This window comes from Antedon mediterranea, chromosome 7 (genome assembly GCF_964355755.1).
Source record: "Antedon mediterranea chromosome 7, ecAntMedi1.1, whole genome shotgun sequence".
In the NCBI taxonomy this organism is placed as follows: Eukaryota; Metazoa; Echinodermata; class Crinoidea; order Comatulida; family Antedonidae; genus Antedon; species Antedon mediterranea.
Genome location: NC_092676.1, coordinates 14,215,194 through 14,240,910, shown reverse-complemented (window position 1 = coordinate 14,240,910; position 25,717 = coordinate 14,215,194). Strand labels below are relative to the sequence as shown.

General features: G+C 34.6%; 2 protein-coding genes across 3 annotated transcripts in view; one reads left to right on the top strand and one right to left on the bottom strand.

Moving 5' to 3' along the window:
- Positions 1–10,653, bottom strand: part of LOC140053862 (transcription elongation factor SPT5-like) — a 62,056-nt gene extending 51,403 nt beyond the window's left edge. The window contains exons 1-2 of the mRNA XM_072098590.1: positions 10,497–10,653; positions 4,636–4,728 (exon numbers count right to left, since the gene is read on the bottom strand). Of these exons, the coding sequence (XP_071954691.1) occupies positions 4,636–4,710 (75 nt within the window). The 5' untranslated portion in view covers positions 4,711–4,728; positions 10,497–10,653. The remainder of the gene's footprint in view (positions 1–4,635; positions 4,729–10,496) is intronic.
- Positions 10,654–11,011: 358 nt separating this feature from the next.
- LOC140055342 (uncharacterized) overlaps positions 11,012–25,717 on the top strand; it is a 35,505-nt gene continuing 20,799 nt past the window's right edge. For both annotated transcript variants that reach the window (XM_072100661.1, XM_072100660.1), the window contains exons 1-3: positions 11,012–11,263; positions 14,727–14,970; positions 18,377–18,522. In XM_072100661.1, coding sequence (XP_071956762.1) covers positions 11,169–11,263; positions 14,727–14,970; positions 18,377–18,522 — 485 coding nt within the window. In that variant the 5' untranslated portion in view covers positions 11,012–11,168. The remainder of the gene's footprint in view (positions 11,264–14,726; positions 14,971–18,376; positions 18,523–25,717) is intronic.

Genomic DNA, 25,717 nt, shown 5'->3' with positions numbered 1-25,717 from the left:
AATCGGTTATTAGCCAAAATTAAAAATTGTTGAAATATATATTAACATTTTAGTTATACACTGTTCCCTGAACGTTTTTGTAAGGCATTTGGGGAGAGTGAGAGCCATGCCACTGTATGATTAAAAAAAATTGTTGTTGTATTTTATATGATCAAAACAATTGTTCAAATTGTTTTTAATCATACAGCATTCATACAGTTATCAATTTAATAAGTTTTACAGTTTTCTGAAATCCCCTGAACGCTATGTTATTAGGTATCCCAATGAAAGCGTACAGAGGGGTATCACTTTTGAAATATTAAAAAGATTCGAATAAGTAGTATGACTTTGATGGTAAATAAATCGTGTTCACTCTTAATTAATACTTTAAAAATTTATATTGTTTGAAAGTACTTGTTTTAATCTATTTATAAGTGTGTTTACAATTAAAATTAATGAAGTAGTTGCCGAGAAAATGCGATTTTAAAACGGTTCTAAAATCCCGTCGAGCCGATCGCGCGTTGAAAACCTCATCGGAAAATCCTCATCAGTTTTCAAAAGACGATCGCACGATTACCATTGAAGCTAGCGGATTAATTTTTGTTGTATGTTATCAGGCTTTAAATGAGCTTTAATTTGATGTGAAAATCGTCTTCTATAAATAGGTTTTTCGTAACGAAAGATCAAATTTGGTGACAAAAAAACCAATTTTGAATAACCGTTTATGGAAAAATTTTATGGATTTTGGTATTAAATTATAGCTAAATCTACATTGAAATCGATAAAACATAGATTACATACGTATTGTGCATGGTAATTGTGCGAACTACATTTTAAAATGGTGCACGAGGCGTAAATCCCGTTCAGAATTTCGAAGATTGAACCATTATAATCCGGTGAATATTGTAGTGAGTAAAATATTGTACTGTAAAGTACGCGCTAGTTTGTTGTGACGTTTTCCGTTTAATACATCAATGCACCCTATCAGCGAATGGTACGTTCCATATTTTGAACACGTTGTTTTTGTTTTCCTCGCTCGACTTTGGCCGGCTCGACACGAGATGTGTGACAGCAGCGATGTTGGAGATTGACATGTCCTATTCCGTCGTAGAATATCTGGTTTTATACATTAATTTAACAACTTAAAATTGATGTAATGTGCGGAAGATTTATTATGCAAGTATACAATGCAAATGCGTTAGGTTAAAATGTACTGAAGACATTTATTAAGCTAATTTACCAACGTTACATTTGACTCTGTATACGGCGGTCGAAAGTCATTAACTGCGACCCAAATACTTTAACGGGAGCGACTACTGATCGCGAGTAAGCCGTGACTTGGCCTAAACTTTAGCTCCGTATTTCAATTTAATAACGTAATAATACGAAAAGAAAACAATTTTTATAATGTTATATATACTATTCAGGTAAACAATTAATTGTTTTGATTAAAATTGATTATTTTAAATGAGTTTATTTTGACACATTGTGCGTTTGCCTTAAAAGAGCATATCTTACTTAGCAGCCCGGCTTAGATTTGGTGTCATAATCATACGGGCCTAAAATCTTGTTTTACGTATTCAAAAGTTATATATATAACAGGGCTGAAAATTAACGGTCGCCCGGTCGCCAATGGCGACCTTTATTTGGTAAGGGCGAGTATTAATTGTGTGATGGTCGACCCGTCTGGCGACTTCCAGAATCTGCATCCACCTACCTTTTATAACTAATCTAGGCCTAGGCTAATAATATATAAGCTAAGTTATAAGCTACAAGCAGTCCCTCGTTTTTAAGGATCGCAAGCGCGATCAACAACCTTCAAGGAAAGCAATTAATTGCGCTCCATCTCACAGTACGAGGTTAGGTACCAAACAAGGGGATTCCCCTGCCTGCATTCAAGGACGAGTTTACTTCATCGCCTCATAATAGTGCATCCAGTACGGTGTCATAGAAATACCTCCTTTACAGCAACCAATAATTGTTCCTTTTATGCTTACTGCATGTTTTTATGGAACAAGTTTATAAAATATATTTAATTTTAAAAGGAAACATTAATAGGAGGCCTAAATATAATGTTTATTATTTAAAAAGCTTAGTTGCTATGTCATCGATGGATTATTTCTTCAAAAGTTCCAACCAATTTTGGTCACTCAAATCCTCCTCAAAACACGTGCTGACGTGTGACGTCATCATCTTCTAGAAGGTAGCTCTCTCCCCAAATTGTGCGTGCGCGCATGTGTGACACATGTAAACACGATTAAATATCTTTCTTAATTATTTTAAAATGATACTTTGTAACTTATTATCAATATTTTAATGGCTATTGCATGTTAGAATTGTATAATTTATGAAATACAGGTAGTTTTTTGTCTGATTTCTAGGGCGGCCAACAAGCTAGGCTAGAAAAGCTAGGCCTAGCTAGGCTAAAGACATGTTGGTCAGGATTCTCCAGGCAGGCTCCTGAAAGCCAATCTAGGCCTACCCAGGCCATACAAAAAATTGGATTGATTTTTTTCAATGACGATCCCCACCACGGAAAATATTGTGTGTGAATGTGGGTGTGGGAGGGGTGTGGGGGAGGGAGGAATTTTGGGGAGAGTAATTTAATTATCAAAAGTAATAAATGATATAATTGGGAGGGGTGGGGATAAATTCCCCGCCCCCCCTTGGGCAAAAAAAAAATGTACAAAAAATTAATAAGGGCCAGCCATTTTTAATAAGGGCGACCATCCTTCAACTTCAACTGGCCCTGCTGGCCACTATGGTTTAAAGGTTAATTTTCAGCCCTGATATAATAGTATTTATGATTGAAATTATAAATATAAAGTATATTAAAATATTCTAATAATTATACTTACCGAAAATTAGTGTAAAAGAAAAGAAACAGTACACACAGTTTTTAACATACTTTTTCATTTTTTTTTTTTATAATTTTAAATTTTACCATTAACCTTTTTTTTTTTTCATATACACATCTAAAATATATTTATTAATGAAATATACACTACATTCTAACAAGTACAAAAAAAATTAAATGAATTAGTACAGTAGTTCAAAAGTTACAGATCATTGAAAAATTGCAGTTTTTTCATTTTTTTAGGGAATTCCAGCAAAAATGGGCGCTAAATGCTTTCCTACCACTTTGCGGACCAATAATTTAAAAAATAGGTTTCGTTGAGGCTCCAAAAAAAATAGAGTTGTACAACTCTGTGATATCTATAGGTTTAACAAAATTCAAAACTTTTAACTAATTATTGTAAAAGTTATAACCTTTTAAAAATGCTTCCAATTTCAACTGCAAAAAACACCATTTTTAGGCAAAAAATCGTATATTTTTTTACCACTTTAAATAACCATAAATTTAGAACGGGTAATCGGATTTCAATCATTTAAATTGCAAAATTTACATTACATTAAGTTCTTTATGGTTAACTGAAAGAAAAAGTAAAAAAATTAATCTGAATTTTTTTTCATTGGGATACCTAATGTTATTTTTGTTTTTTTACGCTTGGCTGGTGGCTTCCGTACCACGCGAAAATCGTGTCCCTAAGACTTTCACGGTCACCCACCGTCACCGCCGCGCAGCGGGTGAATGTTTTTAAATTGGGTAGGCCCTATGCTCAAGAGGTGCGAAAGTGCAGTTAGCGCAGGCCTAGGCCTACAAAATTATGTACGTCGTATATGCTGAAAATATTTCTACCAAACGAACACTCGTATCGTTGTTGAACGTGCAGATAATATAGGCCAAAGCACAGGGAAAAAGCGTTTCTGTCGGGGAGAAATTTATACCATCCCGGCTACGATTATTTATTTATTACCCAACAACACAGAAGCCGGCGGCCGGCCTTGCTGTTTATATAGTCCGCAATAAATGCACGTGTTTGTTTAGCTAAATCCCTGTTAGATTCTACCATTTCCCAAAATGTTATTTTGTTTACTCTACTGACGCACTGCACGCATGAGGAAACTTTATTAAGGGTAAAATATGAAACTACATTATTGGAGCCTAAAATGCATAACGCATAAATATTGATTTCGATAAGATCATTCATTGAAGATACTATGTTTGTTTTGAATCTGAAAAGTACACCCCTATCGAAAAATAGACAATCCCGGTAAATAGCCGACCGTCGGCTGTCGATCGTTTGTGCAGCGCAACACGTGACAGTTTGGGTAGACTCCATCATCCATGTGTCGTGTAATGTCTGTCTCTCTGTGCAGTATACCTCCATTATATTGAAATAACAAAGAGACGCCTGGTACAACGAAACAAGTTGACGAAAATGGAGCTTGAAGTAAACAACACATTATAACGAACAAAATAAATGCTTGAAGATCGACAAATGGACCTTTTAGTTGGACTTTATGCTTTCGCCAAAATGATTATTTGATATATCTATTTTATCATGTCATTGCCAAAATGGCTAAAGTAGCCGTTTTATTTTTCGCGACTTGGCGATCGGCCAGTGCGAGCCCAGTTAACTATTTGCTAACAAACAAAATACTGTAAGTACTAAACTTGGCGAAATAAAATTTCTCCAAGTAAAAAGATCAAAAAGTACTGTCTGCAGATTGGATAATATACATGTAATATATTTCAGATTCAGCATGTTAAAAAAACACAAAATGCCCAAAATTACTAGTAAGTTGACAAACCTCTAATTGTTCTTCCTCTGGCGCACTTTGGTCACCTTCAACATCTGAGAATGCACTACCTTCACTGTCTGACATACTTGACTCCTAAAGGTACTGTAAAATAAAGGTGAAAGTTTGGGTGTTTTAAGTTACAGGACAACTTTACTGGTATTGTATGCATAGTTTAGGATGTACACAATTGCAAGATTTCTGGTTTTTTTTGTGCACAGGAAAATCTACCCCACCTACTGTATTGTATCAGTACACTGTTTAAAATAACATATTAAGATATACAGGGCTCGAAATTTACTTTTTTTTTGACTAGCAAACTTTGCTAGTTGTAAAAAAATTAACTAGCAAAATCAGCAGCATAACTAGCAAATCACAATTTTTTTCAATAAAATAGTTAAATTATATAAAAATCTAAATTGTTAGGTTTAGTTTTTAGGTGTAGGCCTAGCTAGCTAGGTCAAGCTAGTAGTAGTACACCTTTTTCACTTGACAGTCAAATGCTAACACCTTTTTAGCAAAATTAAAAAAACTAAGATCAAGACATGCTTTCATGCTAGCCAAATCAAGGGCGTTTCAGCCTATGGACGATTCGTCCTGAGACGTTTCGGCCCACTTATTTTTTAGGTGGAAACGTCAAACTTTTAAATTTGAAGCAGAACAAAATTGGCTATGTATAAAATATTATTGCCGATGACAAAAATGAGTTTTATATTCTTTATATCCAGACGTAATTAAAACATTCAATTTAATTGCCTAACTAATCCGTCCAAGCTACCACCGCCTCACTCATCGGCCATGGTCCGCCGTCTCTCACTCGCGACTCATCTATCCAGGAAATTCCCTATCGCGAGAAGCAAGATGGTGGTCTCAATAATAGTGGGCTGATTAATAGTTTGAAAACAGCTTACAGCATTTCTTAAGTGAATTTTTATTCAACGTATTCTTCCTTGATGAATCCTTTGCTCATTGCTGTGTAATCAGTAATTACGGTTGTTATGCGAAAAGTGTGTGTAATTATTCCACAGGTAAACAATAGGCATAAGAAAACCCATCGCACAACAGCACCTCGTGGTGTGCCGAGGAGACGTTCTTCTCGAGCACGAGATCATTGTAAACAAAATTGGTAGAGTCCATTAAGTATGGGGGTTTTACTATTTACGAACCTATTAAAAACGCGCTTCGACCACTGTGTAGGCTAAAATTTGATTTTGTTAAATTCATAAATCGATAAACGCGTATTCTGTAATCACGTGACTGATGATGTAATTCTCAGCGACGTACTAAATCCACTTGATTTAATGTGTTGGGAAAAAGCTTGCTGTTTATAATGCACATCGTTAACATTAACAACATTTTTTAACAATATTTTATGTTGTATTTCAGAACTACCTACCCATCAATATAAATAATCTTACTAAAATTTAAAAAAAAGGACGTCAATTCATACACTGGTTCAAAAGTTACGAATCATTATAAAGACATGAACTTTTGGGGCATTTTTAAGACATTTGGAAAAAACGAGTGCAAAAAGCCCTGAAAACCAATTATGGAGGGCTACAGTATCTAAAAAAAATTTTGTTGAGGACCCCCCAAAAAAATAGTCTTGTACAACTCTATGGTATCTATGGGTTTGGCAAAAATAAGAACTTTAAAGTTATTAGTATAAAAGTTTATAACCCTTCAAAAATGGTTCCAAATATATATCATTATTATTTTTTGGCAACTTCAATTGGATCAGGCATAACTTTTGAATGGATAATCCTTAATAATAATCATTTAAATTGCAAAAGTTCATTTTCAGCAAGTTTCTTTTGATTAACTGAAAGAAAAAGTACCATCATTGATTGTACCTACATACAGTATATATTGCGAACAATTTGACACCAAAATTAGCTCCCTACAATAAATATTTATTAATTATTGATTCATATTACATAGCATAGTAAATACACATTACATAGTAAATACTGTACATGAATGAACGCGATTGGTTGAACCTGCATCACATGACTACCGCTGCGAGGATAGTAAATCGTATATCCTTGAGTACGATGATATTGACTGAGTAATTTTCGCTTAATTGTCGTGTCCATGTCATTAAACACATAAAATCCAGCAAATTCTTGAGTATGATGATATTGACTGTGTAATTTTTGTGTGGCAACACTCACGTTTGGCGATAAATAAACAAAAGTCATCTACTGAGATTTAAACTTGCGATGGTTTGTCCATCATCACGATGCAACGTTTCACCCGCTGCACCATGCAACTTGCTTGAAGAAATTAATCAATTAAACTATTTAAACTATGCATACATAGCATCCTCATTTGTTATTAGCCCTCCCTAGATGTGCTGAAAGACCATTTATGATTGGTTAATACTCACGGTAGTAACCTGGTACGCGCTGCGCGCTGAGCAGTCGGTGACTCGGCTCCTCGAAAAAGATGGATTATTATTTATTCGGCCTACCCAATAATAATTTTATTATTATTAATGTAGGCTTACAGATTCTAAAGTTAATATAAACGACCTAGGCCTAAGTGAATATATTATTGCAAAGGAATCAATAATTAATAATTATCTGTATATTACTCACAGTGTTCTCCCCAGGCCTTTGAAGCGTCACGGTACCGTGACGCTTGGGTTCTCTACCGTGACGCTTTACGGTCGGCCGTGACGCTTAAAACCTTATCCGTGACGCTTAAAAATAACAACAATCTAAAAATAGATTAACAGGCAGGAGGTACGGTACTTTCTCTGCGGCATGCATAAAGAGCCTAATGCACACGAGACACGTGACATGACCACTAGACGAAAAACAAAAGACTGCATAACAAAGTGTTAAACAACTGAGACTCGCTTTCACCGGCCGCCGCCGAGAGATGTAAACACGTGTTTTGTTACTGCCATGTCTCTCTTTCGATCTCTAGTATTTGGCTGTTGTCTAAAATGTAGTAACTTGTATATTGTAAATAAAGTAAATGATTGATTGTATTGTTTTTCTTGTAAAAATGTTATGTGTATTAAAAATAAATATCGATGATATTATTATTTTCAATATCACACTGAATTAATCGACTCTATCGGTGGGATTTACTCTTTCGTCGGTAACATACGCACGTCATCAAATGATTTCTAGGCGCAATTCAATGCTAGCTGCTTTGATCGTATAATACATTCAAGAAGGCTACGATCGTTTTCCTATTTGCTAGTGCGCTAAAGTCTTATTTCACTTAACTTAAGGTACATTTGTACATCGGTGCTAGAATGTTTTAGGCCCTACTTCGTGAGAAAGTCGAGTGACAAGGGATGTCACATGGTATTGTGATATCAGTACTGCGATACTGTATGTCACATGGTGCTTTCACCGGCCGCCGCCAAGAGTGTAAGCACGTGTTTTGTTACTGCCATGTCTCTCTTTCGAATGTTTTCCTATTTCCTAGTGCGCTATGAAGTCTTATTTCCGGGCAACTAGAGGTGTCTTACTAATGAGTAGGCCTATAGTTTTATTTCATCGGGACTTGCCGCCGATGTTTGTATTTGAACGCAAAAAATGTTTTTTTATCGCATATGTTTACCCGCCGGCGAAAAAAAAAAGTAGGCTACGATCGTTTTAATGTTTGCTAACGCGCTATGAGGTGTCGTTTCCGGCTAACTACAGTTGCCTACTGATGAGTAGGCATATTTTTTTTTTCATATATCGCGTACAGTATGTTTACCTGCGGAAAAGTAGGCTCAATCGGGCTGTTTGCTAGCGCGCTATGAAGTGTCCTTTCCGGCCAACTACAGAGTTGTCCTACTGATGAGTAGGCATTTTTTATTTCATCGGGGAATTCCCCTTGACGTTCGTAATGAACGCAAAAAATGTTTCTTATCGCGTATGTTTACCGGCGGAAAAAGCAGGCTACGATCGTGCGGTTTGCTAGCGCGCTATGAAGTGTCTTTCCGGCCAACTACAGAGTTGTCCTACTCATGAGTAGGCCTAGTTTTATTTCATCGGGGAATTCCCCTTGACGTTCGTATTGAACGCAAAAACATTTTTTTATCGCGTATGTTTACTGGCGGAAAAAGTATGCTACGATGGTTTTACTGTTTGCTAGTGCGCTATAAAGTTTCGTTTCCGGCCAACTAGAGTTGTCCTACTGATGAGTAGGCTAATAGATTAGGCCTATTTTTTTCCTTGGGGCTTCCCCCTGACGTTCGTAATGAACGCAAAAAATGTTTCTTCGCGTATGTTTACCGGCGGAAAAAGTTGGCTACGATCGTTTTGTTGTTTGCTAGCGCGCTATAAGTGTTATTTCCGGCCAAACCAGAGGTGTCATTCTACATAAATGTTATGTGCGAGAGTACCATTTCCGGCCATCTAGGGTGTAAATTACCCAAAATCGCTTCGCCACATCCCCAACCATGGTGGGGCTGTGACTCAAGTACTTAGTATCGGAATGCCCCCTCCCCCCTCGGGGGGGGGGGGGGGGAGGCGGCACCAAGCGTGACGCTTGATTTGAATCCTGGGGAGAACACTGTACTCTTCGCAAGGTAAGGTGAATGCCACGGCTAACTAATCGTAATCGTTTTCTTTGTGCATGACTTTTATCTACTCAACGGCGGAAAAAAAATACAGTAAAAATCTTTTAGATGTGTAGCTTGCAGAAAATTAGACAAAAATGCTTCGGAAACTTATGAAACCAAAACAAGTTTGGTATCAAAATGTTTGTCAAAAGTTATGATTAACAACAAACTGACCTATTGCGCAAAGTTTGAACAAATATTTCATTCCCATAATGCATCTGACATGTCAGGGTTCATATTACAATCAAAGATAAACAATATGGCACGGCCCTCGTGAGGACACGGCCACGACTTTTCTCCGTTTTTTTTACATGGAAATATGACGATTTAGACACTGTAACTGATATATAATCTTTATTATACATTTATTGTATACATTACAAGCTTCAAAATAGTGAATATTACAAATAAAGATGGATTTTAGACGATTTTGCGTTGTTTGTTTAGGCCTAGATTCATTCAACGTTCCCGTCGAGTTTCGAACAGCGTGCTTCGAAAACGGTTATATTTTGTTATATATATTGTTTTTATATATTTAGAAGCATATTTAAAAAAAAAAAGTTGTGAGTATTTTGTATAATTTGTTGTCACGATTCATGCACATCAAACTGCGCATGTAAATTCAATTTACTTTTTATTTGTTGACAATTTGTTTACAATGACCTTGAATTTTAACCTCATGAGCGCTTTAAGAACTTACAATCATGGTGAATCGGTTAATTTAGAAATTAGATGAATGTTGAACCTTTCAATCGATACCAATTTTGATGAAATTTCATTTTTCAAAAGAAATTCACACAATTTTACATGTCACGTTTTCAGATAAAATGTGAGAAATATGTAGGCCTAGCCTAGTAGGCTATATTTAATGTAATCATAGTATGTGCTCTAGATACCAATTTTGATGAAATTTCATTTTTCAAAAGAAATTCACACAATTTTACATGTCACGTTTTCAGATAAAATGTGAGAAATATGTAGGCCTAGCCTATATGTAATGTAATGTAATCATAGTATGTGCTCTAGAATTAATTAAAAAACACCCCTTGGTTTGGCCCAAGGAGACCAGGCAGGTAAGGTGTGGGATATGTGAAGGTAGTTTTTCTGAAAGATCAGATTTTTTTATAGCTAGCCTAGGCCTAGGCCTACTATCTAAAAGTATAGGCTAGGCAGGCTAGGGTACCTCTAATCACAACATACACAGGCCAGCCAGCCAGGATCGGAGTGAAGCTTCTTGATTGCAAATTAACATGCCGTATTATACAAAACCAATCAAACATTTTAACCAGTAATTACTTACAATTATGGATTTATAGCATTGAAATCCTTAACAGTCAAACAAAGAAAAATTCTCGCTGATTTCTAGAACTTAAACAGGTAGTTATCCTTGTTGTATGGATGATCGATCGCGCGCGGCCGTCGAGGGGGAAGATCAGATCGTTGGGGGCTGGGTCGCATGATGCACATGGGATATGGATGGATGATGTCGCGCGCCGTCTTGGCTACACAGTACACACTGTGTAGTAGCAAGACGATTCCATTCGTTGCTTAGAGAAACAAATTGTCAAGGCAAGAATAATACATCGTAACACTTTGCTTTGTTATTTAATCATTATATTATTACGAAATGTATAAATCAAGATTTCAAATAACTTAGTTGAAATAATATGAGAAGAAACGTGTTTAACTATTTTAAAACATTAACAAATTTATCAAATAGAATCGGTGTTACTTCCAAACCACCGTAGTATAGAAAATAGCTTAGGGTTTTGAGCATGCGTAGTTATCATTTGTAATTCCGCCATTTTGCTATTGAAACGATTACGAGGCGTTACAAATTGTTATTAAAATTCCCTCAACTCAACGTTATTATTTGTAGCCGAAAGTGGATAATGTGAACATCTTATACGTATCAGTTCAGAGAATTTATTTATTGATATATCATTGGGAAACACAACGTTTTTAAACTGTAATGGCGTTAGAAACCCCGTCTGATGATATTCCCCCAATGAACAGTCATCAAAATGATGATCCTTCTTGTGGTTCGGGAAAGGAAGAAAAAGAAAGGTCAAGTAATTCTATCATAATGCTGTATATAATTCAATATTGATTGTTATGTATGTTGTAAGAATGATGGTGTTTGTCCTGTACGTGAGAAATTCTTTAATTGTCGCACTTTTTACACTTAAATTCCAGCATATATTCTTGGAGCTGTGTGTGTGGCGTTATGTTATGCAAATTTTAAGGGGATGAGGGAAATAATATGGGTGACGTCATGTGAAATGACGTAATTTACCTTCAGATTGATCAAAGTAGTTTATACCATTATAGGCAGAGGTAAGGTTAAATGGGAATCTTAATGCATGGGTGGAAACACAATAGCTAGTGAAACTGGTATATTCTATTTTATCAAATTGCCCAATTTCACCACCAATTTTTTTTTCTATTTTGAACCCCCCTAGCCAGAGTTTGCACCTACGGTACTTAGAAACTACTACTTAGTAGCTTAGTAGTAGTACTGTATTATTAGTACTATTATACAAATTAAGTACTATACTAGGCCTATTTTATTTCTCTTTTATACATTTCATTTTTTGATGGATAAAATCAAATTCGAAAAAGATGAAAACAATAAGGACACCTACCTATTTAATAATGTGTTTTAAATAGTGTAATGTCTTTGTTTAAATACAATAATTGTGTGATGGAAAAATATTAGTACAGTATGGAAAAACATCTTCATTGAGTTATGCCATCCAACAAAAACCAAACCATGAATGAAATGAATAAAAATAACAACATACACTTTCAACCATTTAAATTGAAGCATTAAGTTTAGTGATATACTGTATAACAACATTCTTTGTTACCCAATTTACTATATTTCATTTTTATATACAATTTTTTTTCCCATCAAAACCTTGATACATCTTTATTAAGTCCCTTTATATTTCAGAATGTGTACCCCTTTCCCTACAAGATCCTAAAACAAAAGCAATATTATTTTAACACAGCCAATAAGAATTGTGACATTTACCATTTAACAAAATAAGGAAAATTATACATTATTATTTATAATCACAATTTCTGAAGTTTTTTCACATCAGTAGTGAATGCAAAGCCAGGCCTAATTACAATATTGTAATATGAAGTGCTAAATGTCTAATATTTGGGGGATGGGGGATGTTAATTCATATACAGATGTGAGGAGAGATTTCCAAGACACAGTTCCATCCCCCTTCTGGTTGGGAAATACTGCTTTCTCCCCTTACCCTCAATAACCACTATTATAGATATTGAGTAATTATAAATATTGTATTAAATGTAAACTGAAATCTACCCTGTTTCAACAATTAAATCTAAATTGATTTTTTTTTCAAATACTAAAATTATTGATTTCGCTTATTTATAAAAAAAAATAAATAAATGGAGTACATTTAATTATTCTGACAAGTTGACCCCTAACTCATGTGACCCAGTTCAATTATTATCTACAGTTATAATATATTTCCTAAATATAATTGCAAATTGATTACACCAATATTGTAACATTATTATTAAAGATAATATCAATCATTAACCCTGGAAGACGATGTGCAGTAGCTCAGAATGCAATGCTGTAGCTCAGGAAAAAGTACATTTTTTCCAGAAGCCCCAGCCTGTTGGATGCCACTTCCCAACTTTTTTCAGGCCTTGATCTGCCTCGCCCTCTTGTTGTTAAATTAAGACAGCTTGAATGAATAATTCATAAGGGATCTCACTAAAAGATTACAAGTAGAACACCTCCTTTGGGAAACTTTCGCTTAAATGAACCAGAAATATTTTTTTACACTGGCCAACCCCTATTTAGAGGATACCAAACCTGTAGCAAGGATTTTTATAGATTGGGGTAGGAGTATTGTCCTACAGAGGATAAGGCGGAGTGGAAAGAAACTGGAGCTCATAATACTACGTTCAGAATAAAAATAGGACTTGCATTTACCTCCATCTAATTATATACTATAGAGCAGTCAATCTTTTTATATCCACAATCCGGGAATCCACAATCCGGGAATGACACGGGTTGCTTGTGTTTACAGTGGCAAATGCCAACCTGTGTTACATGATGTTCTCGATTGTTCAAAATCAAGAGACTAGTAACTCAATATACCTCCTACAATTTGTTTAATGCCTATAAGAAAAACTTATGAAGAGTAATGTTTATTGAAATAAAATTTAAATACTCTAAGTGAGCGAGGATAGCAACCAACTGGGAAACATAGATGGGACTGTTTACATTACGAACATGAAGTACATGATACGGGTTGACTTGACACTGAATTATATCCATGTCCCGGGTATGACCCGAGTTACATAATTCCAGGTCAACTACAGACTTTTGCAGGGAGTGTAAAAGTGGTATGATGAATAATATGCTCGGTCATCTATCAACACTTCATAGGTTTAAATTTAGAATATAATTCATATTGTATTAAAGCTGGATTTTGATTTTGAAATCTTGTACATTGCTAGATAATTGTGTGTAATGTGCAAATAATGCACCGTATTATAAAAACTGATAAATTACGGAAAAGTGATATCTAATGGTGATGCTTTCTATTGTGAGAAATTTTGCTATGCGACGTTGACTAATCGCATTCAGAAATACACTTATTGTGCGCACCGTCTAGTAAGTGCCCTATCAATCGCTCCACATACAACACTCCGATTTTTACCGGATGAAGCACAGAAAGCGCATTCCCTCAATGACTGCATAACAACAATGCTTTGCACATGCTCCAGCGGCTTTGTACATGATCCAGCGACAGCACGGTGGATTTCTATCAACCATTTGAAGACCCCATAACAACAAGAAAAGGCGATCAATCTCTGATTGAAATTTTGCTCTGTCGCAAGAGACGATGAATATACCAAATATGCGGTCAGTAGATCAGAAAGATGAAATGTTGTATTTTACCTCTTGAAATTATTTATACCATCACACTCATAAACATTCATTATTTGTATACTATAAACTTACAGCAACGTATTACAGTATTTTGTTGAAATTAAAGAAAATGTGGATAGAAAGAAAGTTGCTTGACCTGGTCCATCCTGAGCTTAAAGATCCATTGTCCACAAAATCATGAAAAAATAAAGATTTATAAAATCTGACTTTGAATAGACCATTGTGCAATTTTTGTGAAAAAACAGTAAAATCAACCAACTAAATTACAGTTTTTTTGGGTAAATATTTTTTTACCAATCCAATGTTTGGTCAAAGTAAATAACTATTTGTGACATTAAAATGGTATATTCCACAAAAAAATATTTGAAACAATATTTTTTTAGGGGGACAATATATCTTTAAATAAAAAAAACTATACATTAATAGATTGAGTTCAGAACATTTTTTTGTATGCTACAGTAGATCAGGCAGCTATCCAAATACACTCCTCCAGTCTATTTTGGTCTATATAATTGATATGCTTGCAGAAAATCGCATAAATCACATTAAAAATAATTGTAATTCTCATTTTGGTATAAACAGAGTTGACGCCATGGAAGATGGTGAGATCCTGGAGGACGGTGAGATTGTTGATTCTGGAGATGACGAAATGCCATCTGATGCCCACCACATGTTTCGTGGAAGCCAAAATCCATGGGCTGGTATGATAGAACAGATGAATAATGATCCAGTAGAAGATGTGTCTAAAAAAAAGAAGAAGAAAAAGAAACGAAAAAGAAAAAAGGACAAGAAATCTGATAGTGAAGATGAAAAGGGTGAAATGAATGTGAGTATTGACAACCAAGATAAAGCTTGGTCCCCACTGGGACGTAATGCAAGGACGTAAGCGCAACACAAGCGTGTTGACCAATGACAAGCGACAGTTAAATAAATCAATCGCTTGTGATTGGTCAAATTCCTTACGTTGCGTTACGTCCTTGCGTTGCATCTCTAGTGAGAACCAAGCTTAAAGCTCAGGTACAGGCATGAATTTTAAATATAATATCTTGTTAATTGTACATAAATCAAATATTTGTAACAGAAATCAAGATGAAAAAACATGAATTTCCCTTAATATGGTCAAATACAAAATTTGGCAAAATTCTGCCATAAAAACCAGGAAGACTTTTTTTTTCAGTAGTTGAATAGTTTAATCTAATGTAATAACATGTCTGGTGATTCCCTAAAAGGTGAAAAAAGATGGTGGATATACGGTGGATAATTTTTGCTATAGCATGAAAAAAAAAAATCTGAAGTTGAATAAAAATACCAGAAATGTAAAATTCAATTTATATTGCCTATATTAAGTCATCTGATAACATTTTTTACCACATTTTTTATTTTTCATAGCTTTTTAAAATGCCTCTCTATTTACAAAATTTGTGTACAAAAGAGTAAAGATTTTGAACTATCACCCCACTGATAAGAAAGTGCTTATTTTCAACAAGCTTGTGTAACACAAATAAAATCAAAAAAATTATGAAACATAGGGGAAACTATAGATCGATAATTATTGGAATGTACTGTATGATCAATAGAAATTTTTTGCCCGCACTCACTCACACTCACAGTAGAAGTTTTACTTTGTAATACAACAGTACCATTGTTATTTAACAAATAGAAAAACTAATCTATATAAATTTACGTAAGGGCAAAATTCGAGAATTTTTACTCGATGGTACAGTATATAAAGTTGGTTCATACTTTCGGTCCTGATTTTAACCACCTGATGTAACACTGTTTACTATATTGAGTTAGATAATTAGTTATTGCCAATTAAAACGAATTTAGGTTAAACGATTTCCCCAAATAGGGGTGTTTTCCGATCGTGGTATACACTGTCTAATGGATGCCCATCTTGAAAAAATACCCGCACACAATAATACGAGCATGCTTCGCCTCCTACGATAAGTGTTTTTAATAGCTGAAAATGGGTTGAACAGCTCGAGTACAGCATTGTAATGTTGATAGATTTAATATATGTTTATACAAACTAGATGGTATCTACTGTAGGTCATGCCCACATGGAATGTTCTCTAATACACAGTAATTTCAGCGTAATTCAAATTTCAATTTCAACAGTACGTACCGCAGGACTACAGTATAATACATTGTTGTTCACAGAAACGAATAAGACACGATGATTTATGTAGCCAACTAAAATTATCACCCTGGGAGTTCCGAAAGAGAAAGTTGTCACAAAATGAGTCCGAATTTTGGATTTTGACTCATTTATGTAACATTAAGGTTGACGGAAGGTACAAAGAGGAACAATTTTTAAATATATTCTTTATCCACTTAGCAACAAATTATTTGTTTCATGTTTTATAGGCCTATATAAATAATATCACTACCTGTAAATACAGTAAAACATTTGCGAATTAATACTTGTTAAACTGTCACTGTCATAGTCGATTGAAATAGTAACGTACACATCACTACGACGTTTATATTTTTTGTATTGTAATTATTAATTAATACAAGCAACTGACAGTAATATAGTTTATTTGTATATTATGTGTTTAACAGTAGGCCTCCTACACTCACAAAAAAAAGGCAATTATTTTAATCCATTTTTTAAAACGGATGGTGAGCTAGGGTTTTCAGTCGCCTTTATTATTGCAGTTAAACCACCACCCCCCCCCCCCCCCCCTTAATGGCATGAGTAGCGTTGTAAAGCCAGTATAGGATAGGCCTACAGTATGAAGGATCATGCCCTAAACGCAGACTTAGGCCTACTTTGGTGGGTTAAGGAACCAACTTAAGTATAAGAAGCAATTGAACACCATTAGGCCTAATAATTTATTTATTTATTGACAATTAAAGCGAATTTATGATTTTCCCCTGTTTTACATTATACTGTATAAACACATAGGCCTATTATTACTAAAAGTTGCTTCTCAACTTTTGTATTAATTAATACTGTATTAAAAAAAAAATATATAAACGTTGTAGTGGTGTATCGTTACATATGCTGTACTATTTCAATTGACTATGATGGTGACAGTTTCAACAAAGTATTAAATCGCAATGTTTCTGTGTTTAGTGGCATATTATTTGTAAAACATGAAAACAATTAATATTTCGTTACTGAATGAATAAGGAATATATTTAAAAATTGTCCCTCTTTGCACCCATCCTCTTCCCCATCCATCAAACCTAATGTTATATACAAAACACAAATTAAGTTTGTTTAAATTTGAGACAATTGGTCTCATTTTGTGACAATTCAGAAGTACAGTAATTCTGAGGGTGCTAATTTTAGTTGAGTACATGTAAATCACCGTGTCTATTTAGTTGAGTACATGTAAATCACCGTGTCTATTTAGTTGAGTACATGTAAATCACCGTGTCTATTTGCTCCTGTAACCAAAATGTATCCTGGGATAAGTATTTGAAATCGTTTTTTAACGCTTTAAATTACTGTATTCAAGAACCATCTGTATATAACTTATAATTTGTGAAGTACTGTATTTTTTATTCCTGCATTTTTATTATCTGTTCTAATGTGGATGTTATACAGGAGCAGCTACAGTAATATGGTCATCAATACGTTTTATAAACTAGAATTTTTAATATTTTAAGTTGGTAATACATTTTCGACAGTCGGGTGTAAACTATTAATTGTGCTATTGCATCCTTTATTACAGGTAGTTAAATCTTCTAGCATCACACATTTTTATTTACCTCCCTGCTACCTGCTATTAGGGGGCTTTCGCAGGAGCACATAAATGTTAACTTTAACGGATGACGTCAATTCTACTCATGCATATTAGCGTAGTTCATTGAACAGTTGCATTAACATACTTTTTCGTTTTTGATTTCACACTTCGACAGGAAGTGTAGAACGCAACACATGTGTCGCGCGCATGCAATATGTTGCTCGTTTTAAAACAAATCATGGAATACCTTGGGCCTAGAGCCTAGTTAGGCATGTTTAATGATGCATATTGGGTGATAAATAGGATATTGCAATGAATAATTCTTATTGTTTGGCTTTAATTAAAAACATAACTTTAAAGTTACCTTTTGTTTTGTCGTAAAACTTCAAATATTGATTTGCTTACAAAATGGGCGGAGCTTGTGCGTTAAAGTTAATGTTTATGTGCTCCTGCGAAGACTCCATATATTATCAAAACCTATAGATGAATACAATACAGGTAGGAAAATATTTTTTTCTCATAATATTCCAGCTGCACACAGAGAGCACAGAGAAATTGTTTGTTGAGCCGAGTCCTTCAAAGAGTACGAGTGGAAGTGCAGAAAAGAAGCCCAGACGGCACCGTAAACATAGATCAAAAAGAGTACAAAATTGGCTCTATGCTGATTCAGACCACAGGTTAGTATTACATACGTATGTTCAGATCTATGGAGTTATGGGTATAATGTCATATTATAATTTGCGTCGTAACAGCAAAGTGTTCAGATTGTTTTTGTTTGAAACTGAAGTGTCATCGATTTGGGCGAACATCTGGTATGCAAGAGTAGAACATCATTTTGAATAAACACCTCCCTCGAATAAATGCCATGGGGCCTTTATTTATTTCCTCGAAAAAATGCCCACCACATGCATACACAATATTTACAGTACTCTAGTAGCTAGATTAACTTTCATATGCACTTTGAGGTCCAGAGAATTTGACTTCAGAAATTGGTTTAGGGTGGTCAAACAAACAATTTTAGCTTGGTTACACATTTTGAAAATGTGGCGAAAGGTCAGGGTGAAAGGTTTACCAAACACCAATAGGTCCTTAAATCTCGACAACCACTTGTAGCAAGGTAATTTTGTTCTCAAATTGATCAGAAGGTATACATTTATATTTGTCTATGGGACATTTTAGTAAAAAATGACTGGAAATGCCAATTCTGACCTTTGACCAACAACCCAGGGCATGTATGTATCTCCGTAACTACTGGTTGTAGACATTTGAATTCGGTCTAAAATTGTTCAAAATATACATTTTGTTATTTGTTACACATTTTAAAAAATGTTACAAAAGGTAAAAGAGTCAGGGTCAAGGGTTATATGAACAAATATAAATAGCTACTTGTATCTTGGCAACAACTTGTTCTCAAAATGTTCAGAAGGCATGCATTCATATTCAGTCTAATGGGCAATTTTAGTCAAAAATATAAATAATCAGAAATGTCATTTCTGACCTTTGACCCACATACCAGGGCATCATCATATCTCTGTAAGTACTGGTCGTAGAAACTTAAATTTGGTATCAAATTATTCGAAACATAAATATTTACATTCATTCTAATACGCCGTTCAGCAACCTAAGGGTCGCAACCCAATGTGTGGGTCGCTAACAAAAATTGATGTGTCGCGAGATTGTTTCCGATACTGAAACTTTTTATCAATTATACACTGATCTATGTGAAATGTTCTCAGTTTTTGCTTACTGATTACATTACATATGTTGAGGCGCGGCGAGTCCGTAATACACACAATTATGAATCGACGGGGCAATGGACGCTTTTGACAAATAGTTCGTTGTTAAAATAAGGGGAATCCCTTTTAGGATGTGGATTTAATAACCTACCAACTGGTTCTACGATGCTATTTTTCTGTTGTTTGCAAAGGAGTGTGTAACTTATTAAAAAGATTAATTCGGTTAGTGTTACAAATAAAATATAATAGTTAGTATATCTCAACCGTAATTGTAATAGTAATAACAAATTGTTTACCTGACATTTCGCCAACTATCAGTTGGCTTTCTCAAAGTGTATATTATATTACTGACCATGCTGCGCAGACAAATCACACTATTGATTGGGATAATTTGAAAGTAGTTGACAGGGAATCGGTCAGATTAAGACGCTGGGTTAAGGAATCCATCTGGATCAGGAAGACCCCCAATTTGAATAGAGATGAGGGCGGTTACAAACTCAGTCAAGTGTAGACCAATGTGTTGACCCCGTCATCTAGAGGTCAATGGTGACATACGCGCCACTACACTTTGAGAAAGCCAACTAATAGTTGGCGAAACGTCAGATAAATAATTCGTTATTTACCTCCGCCAAGGAGGTATATGTAATCGATCGCGTGTGTTTGTTTTTCTGTTGGTTTGTTTGTTTGTTAGCAGGATTACTCAAAAAGTAATTACAAGGTCTTTTCCAAAATGAATGTACAGATAGATATATGGTCAAGGACCATTCCATTAAATTTTGGGACCATTTCGGACCACGGCCCCAATTTTGGACCACTCTTTAGTATACTTTTCAGACCTGCTAGTGTTAAAAAGATAGGACAGAATTTTTCAAAAGCCGGCGAGCAGTCTTAAAGTAACAAGTAAACTCAAATTGAATTTTCTCGAGAACTACTTGTCCAAAAAACTTCATTTTTGTACAAGAGGCAAGAGTTATAATTTGTGATTTGTAATTTTAAAACATAATTTGATTTAATGTGCACGTTTTTTGATGCGAATAGTTTACAAAACCTATTTCTTTTCAAATTCACTCGTTTGATTTTCGCGTTGCTGTTCTATTGTTAGTCAACTGAAGCTATTGTTAATTGAAAGGCTTGTTACATAACCATTACACCAAACTCGCATACACATGCTTGTAGTGAAATTAGCGTAAATCACAAACAGCATTAAGACACACACAAATACGGTATATATATATTTTTACCGGAGAAATCTTATGTAGGAGAATTTTACAGTAGGCGGAGGTATGCACTCTGGGAGTGGCTTTCTAGTTTACTATTACAATTACGGTTGAGATATAAAACTAACTATTATATTTTAGTGTGTAACTTAACTGAAAAACTGCTTTGATGTACCGGCAGTGGGAACTTTTACAATAAACATAAGAATAATTATAGAAAGAACAATATAAACGGGTCCATCCCAAATTACAATGTTGTTCAGGCCCTAGCCAGTGGAAATCTTTATGGTACAGGAGAACCCCTTGACGTTAGCATTGAACGCAAATGTGTTTACCGACTAAAAAAGTAGACTACGATCGTTTTGCCAATTGCGAGCGCGCTATTATTGGAGTGTCATTTCCGGCCAACTAGAGATGCCATTTATCATGATTTTTACGTGCGAGAGTACCATTTCCAGCCATCTAGGGGTATCATTTAACAAAGTTTGCTTTGCCACAGGCCTTACCTGTCTGTAATCAAATACGCAATATTGGGTCACAAAATAGGATCATGTGGTCGCGGTCAAAAAAGGTTGGGGAACGCTGTTCTAATAGAAAATTTGGTTAAAAGATGACCAGAATACTATTAATTACTAATGTTATTTTTTTCGAACAAAAACATATCTCTACACAACTTACCCCTGGACAGTAATGTTATGCAATAACTTATGCTTTAAATGGTTTCATAATAGGATTTAAAACAAATCCTTTTCTGTTTGTAATTGTATTTTTGCTTATAATAATGATAGAAATTATTGTTGACCCCCGAGGACGATCATAACATTTTGATAAAAACGTCAAGCCTAACAGAATTCTTTTCAGAATACTAGAAGTAACTTACGAATTCATCCTAATAAACGCCCCGGGCATTTATTGTTCAGAAGGGTTTTTAGGGAGCATTTATTTTCTTTTGGTGTAATATGGTAACTGGTATAATCAAATAAATACTACCTACAGTAGAAATAATACAGCACAATTAATATCAAAAAGTGATAAAAAAATGGTTGTTAAATTGTAGATTATGGTTGGTAGTCATTGAAATGTGTTGTGATACGACTCTACAGCTCACTATGTCGGTCATTGGGGTGGTAAACACTAACTCAAATTTGAGCACGCGACTGCATCCATATAATATATGGCCTTGTTGCATGTGGCGGGGCGTTTAAATCTAAGGGAGGGGAAGCGTTTATTCGAGGTAGGCTTTTATTCAAAGTGGATGTTTATTTACATGATTTATTTTCCTCTTTATACTTTTGTAACAATGTTTCTGTCTTTTAGAATAAAAGTGACACTGTCACATGCTCAATTTAATCCTGAGACACTATATGAGACACGATTACACAATTGTTCATATGGATTTTCATTCTATCATCTGTTTGTTTGTGACAACAATTTGTTAACAATCAACACTGTCTTTTGCATATATGCCAATACATAGTTTCATGAAAACACCCTTGGGTACTTTAGTGTGTTGTAGTATGATTTTATCATGATCTATAAAATGATTTTAATATACACTTCTTTTATGATTTTATTGTCAATGCATAGTACTTAAAAGGTAAAAAACCTAAAGTTTCTAGTGGTATTGATAATAAATCTCCAGAAATATATATTGTTTTATTATGTACACTGGGAACAGACATGTATGTATAACTTGTCGGTAACATTCAAAAATATTTTGCAACAGTGTCATACAGAATGATGACAATGAATTGGCCTATTATAGTTGTCTCCGATACCTTTTCAATATCATGATTGTACTTGCACCCGGATAGAAGGAGATTTAATCCAGTTATTCTTATTACGATATTAATTGTGTTGTATTTTTTTATATCTAGGGTGTATTTATTTGATTATACATGTTACCATATTTACACCCAAAAAAAATAAACGCCTCCACCGAATAAACACCCCTCCCCCTACACACCCCTCTGAACAATAAATGCCTGGGGCTATTATTTGGATAATTACGGTAAGTTACTTCTTCTAGCATTCTGAAAAGAAATGTTGAGTTCAACGTTTCTATCAATGTTTGATCATCCTCAGGGGTCAACAATATTTTCTAGCATTATTACAAGCAAAAGGGCGCTAATGCAGTTTCGTACCCACCCCTTAAAATTACTCAAAATCTTCATCCAACCTACTCACGAGTTGTCTACAACCTTCTGCAATCATAAAATTGTAAAAAATCGATAATTTTTTATTTAAAACTATTTTTAATCAATTAATACTGAGCACCCTTCCGAAATACATCGCCAGCTTAGCTTCGCGAAAATCATCGCTAAGCCTGCCGATAAAAGTACGGAGGCCTCACAGGACATCAACTCTATAGAGTAAACAGTTGCGTTCTATAGAGGGCGTAGTTACTAACATTTAAAGCACACACCAAATAATTATAATTTTCATTATTTCCGACATGCGTTTCGTATTTTTAATAAAGAAAAGAAATACTATACAATTGCTGTATTCATCATTGTGGGTATCATCATAATTATGTTATGTTTTTAATTTGTTCTTTCATTTTACTAGTAGAATTTCACACAGAAAAGAAGATAAATATGGAACTGCTGACTCTTGAAGTTATAAGTACTGACCAATTTTCCTCTGTTTTAGTTTATTTTACATTATGGTTTGTAGGTCAAATAAATAAATGAAATGAATAAAAAGAATTACAGTACTTCATTCCTGAGTTACATGGTTAATGTTATAACACAATAATCAAGCTATGACGAATTAATTGTTTTAGTATTTGGTATCACTAGCTATACTAGAAACGCTAATGGTTTCCCTGTTTTAAGATTTTATAGAAGTATATTATTATTAATTAACATTTTTTATTCACCTATGAAAGACCTCTTCAAATACATGGAAATAGGAAATGCAACAAAAACAGAAAGATATAATTTATTGAAATGTAATGTACAGTAATACAATAATAATTATAATAAAAATGTTTTCCATCAATTACTAGAATTTATTTTACTTCTGATGACACTGAATACATCATTTCATGTCTATTCATTAATTTATTTCAACAATATTTTATGAGGGTGGTCCATCCAGCCGAAGCTGATTATTAGGGACCCTTACAAAAAATATAATTTGACAAGACAATAACACACAACATTCAAAATAAATAGAATTCAACATAATTAAACACAAAATATTTCTTTATGAAAAAAAATTAAAATCCGTTTCACGAGGAACATGTAAAAACTATTTTATTATCGCCATAATATGATCATATAACAGCGTCCTCTATAGATCGATGCCCTATGAGGCCTCCGTACTTTCATCGGCAGGCCTAGCGAGCGATGATTTTCGCGAAGCTAAGCTGGCGATGGATTTCTGAAGGGTGCTCAATTATTAATTGATTAAAAATAGTTATAAATAAGAAATTATCGATATTTTACCATTTTATGCTTGCTGAATGCTGTAGACAACTCGTGAGTAGGCTAGATAAGTATTGAAATCATTTTGAGTAATTTTAAGGGGTGGGTACGAAACTGCATTAGCGCCAGCAAAAGTACAATTACAAACAGTAACGGATTTGTTGTAATTCCTATACCATTTAAAGCATCAGTTATTGTATAACATTTATACTGTCTAAGAATAATTTGTATAGAGATGTTTTTTGTTTGAAACATTTGTAATTACCGTACTGACGCGGGTATAAGCCCATACTCGGGTATAAGCCCACCCCCGACTTTTGACTAATTTTCATGAAAAATTAGGCACTCGGGTATAAGCCCACCCATTAATTCGAAGATCTACAGTGTGTGTCGTAATACATTATTCTGTATTTGGCGACGTCCATACACCGAATACACCTACCTTTGATCATAACCAAGCTAGGCTAATATACGCTAGGCCATATGAGGCCTAGCGGTCCTGTTTTGTTTACACTCCATCGCGGTCGAAGATCGCTTCACACACGACGCTACAAGTCGCCAAAACGGAAAACCACTATTTGGTATCGGCTGCCATAAACAAGCTTATTAAATTTCTTTGGTACATTTCTATTTAACGAACATTGTATACTTGCTTTTCTGCTTGATAAATTCTTGTTCAATTGATGTTTAAAATAAGATATTCTACGATAAATTACACGAACTATAAGCTTAATTTTCCGACACTCTACACCTCGTGTATTAGAGAGGCAACGTCGTACACGTGAGGGCGCTCGCTCACATGGTGGAATACACAGTGTACATCATGTGCTGTTTTTGACGATCTGCATTTTTGGATCCTCGGGTATAAGCCCACCCCCCAAACTTGACGTGATTTCATGTTCAAGGGGGGTGGGCTTATACCCGCGTCAGTACGGTAATAGTATTTCTGGTCATCTTTTAAGCAAATTTTCTGTTAGAATGAATGTAAATATGTATATTCCTTTCTTTCTTTTTCGAGATTTAAGAACCTATTGCTGTTTGGTATTATAACCTTTCACCCTGACCTTTTAACCTTTCGCCACATTTTCAAAATGTGTTTAAACCAATCCTAAACCAATTTCGGAAGTCAACTACTAGAGTAATTGTATTACAACACTTCTATTTGTAGTAGAATTCATTGATTAAACATGATATTCAATTTATTACATTTGCATTTTGAATAAGATAAGGTATGCCAAGGTCAAAGTTTTGAAATAGGAAATCCAATCATTTTTGGAGAAAACTTTCCATTTAGAGCAACAATATATACCTTAAGATCAATTTAACACCAAATCCATTTTAATAGACCAAACCATTGCAGAGTTATGGCTGTTTTTTTAATTGAGGTCAAAGGCCACAGAGGTAAAATCAGATTTCCAGTAACTTTTTATTATAGTCCAGATCCCTATGTTAAAAAAAGTACCTTCGTGTGCAGAACATGGGGAAAGT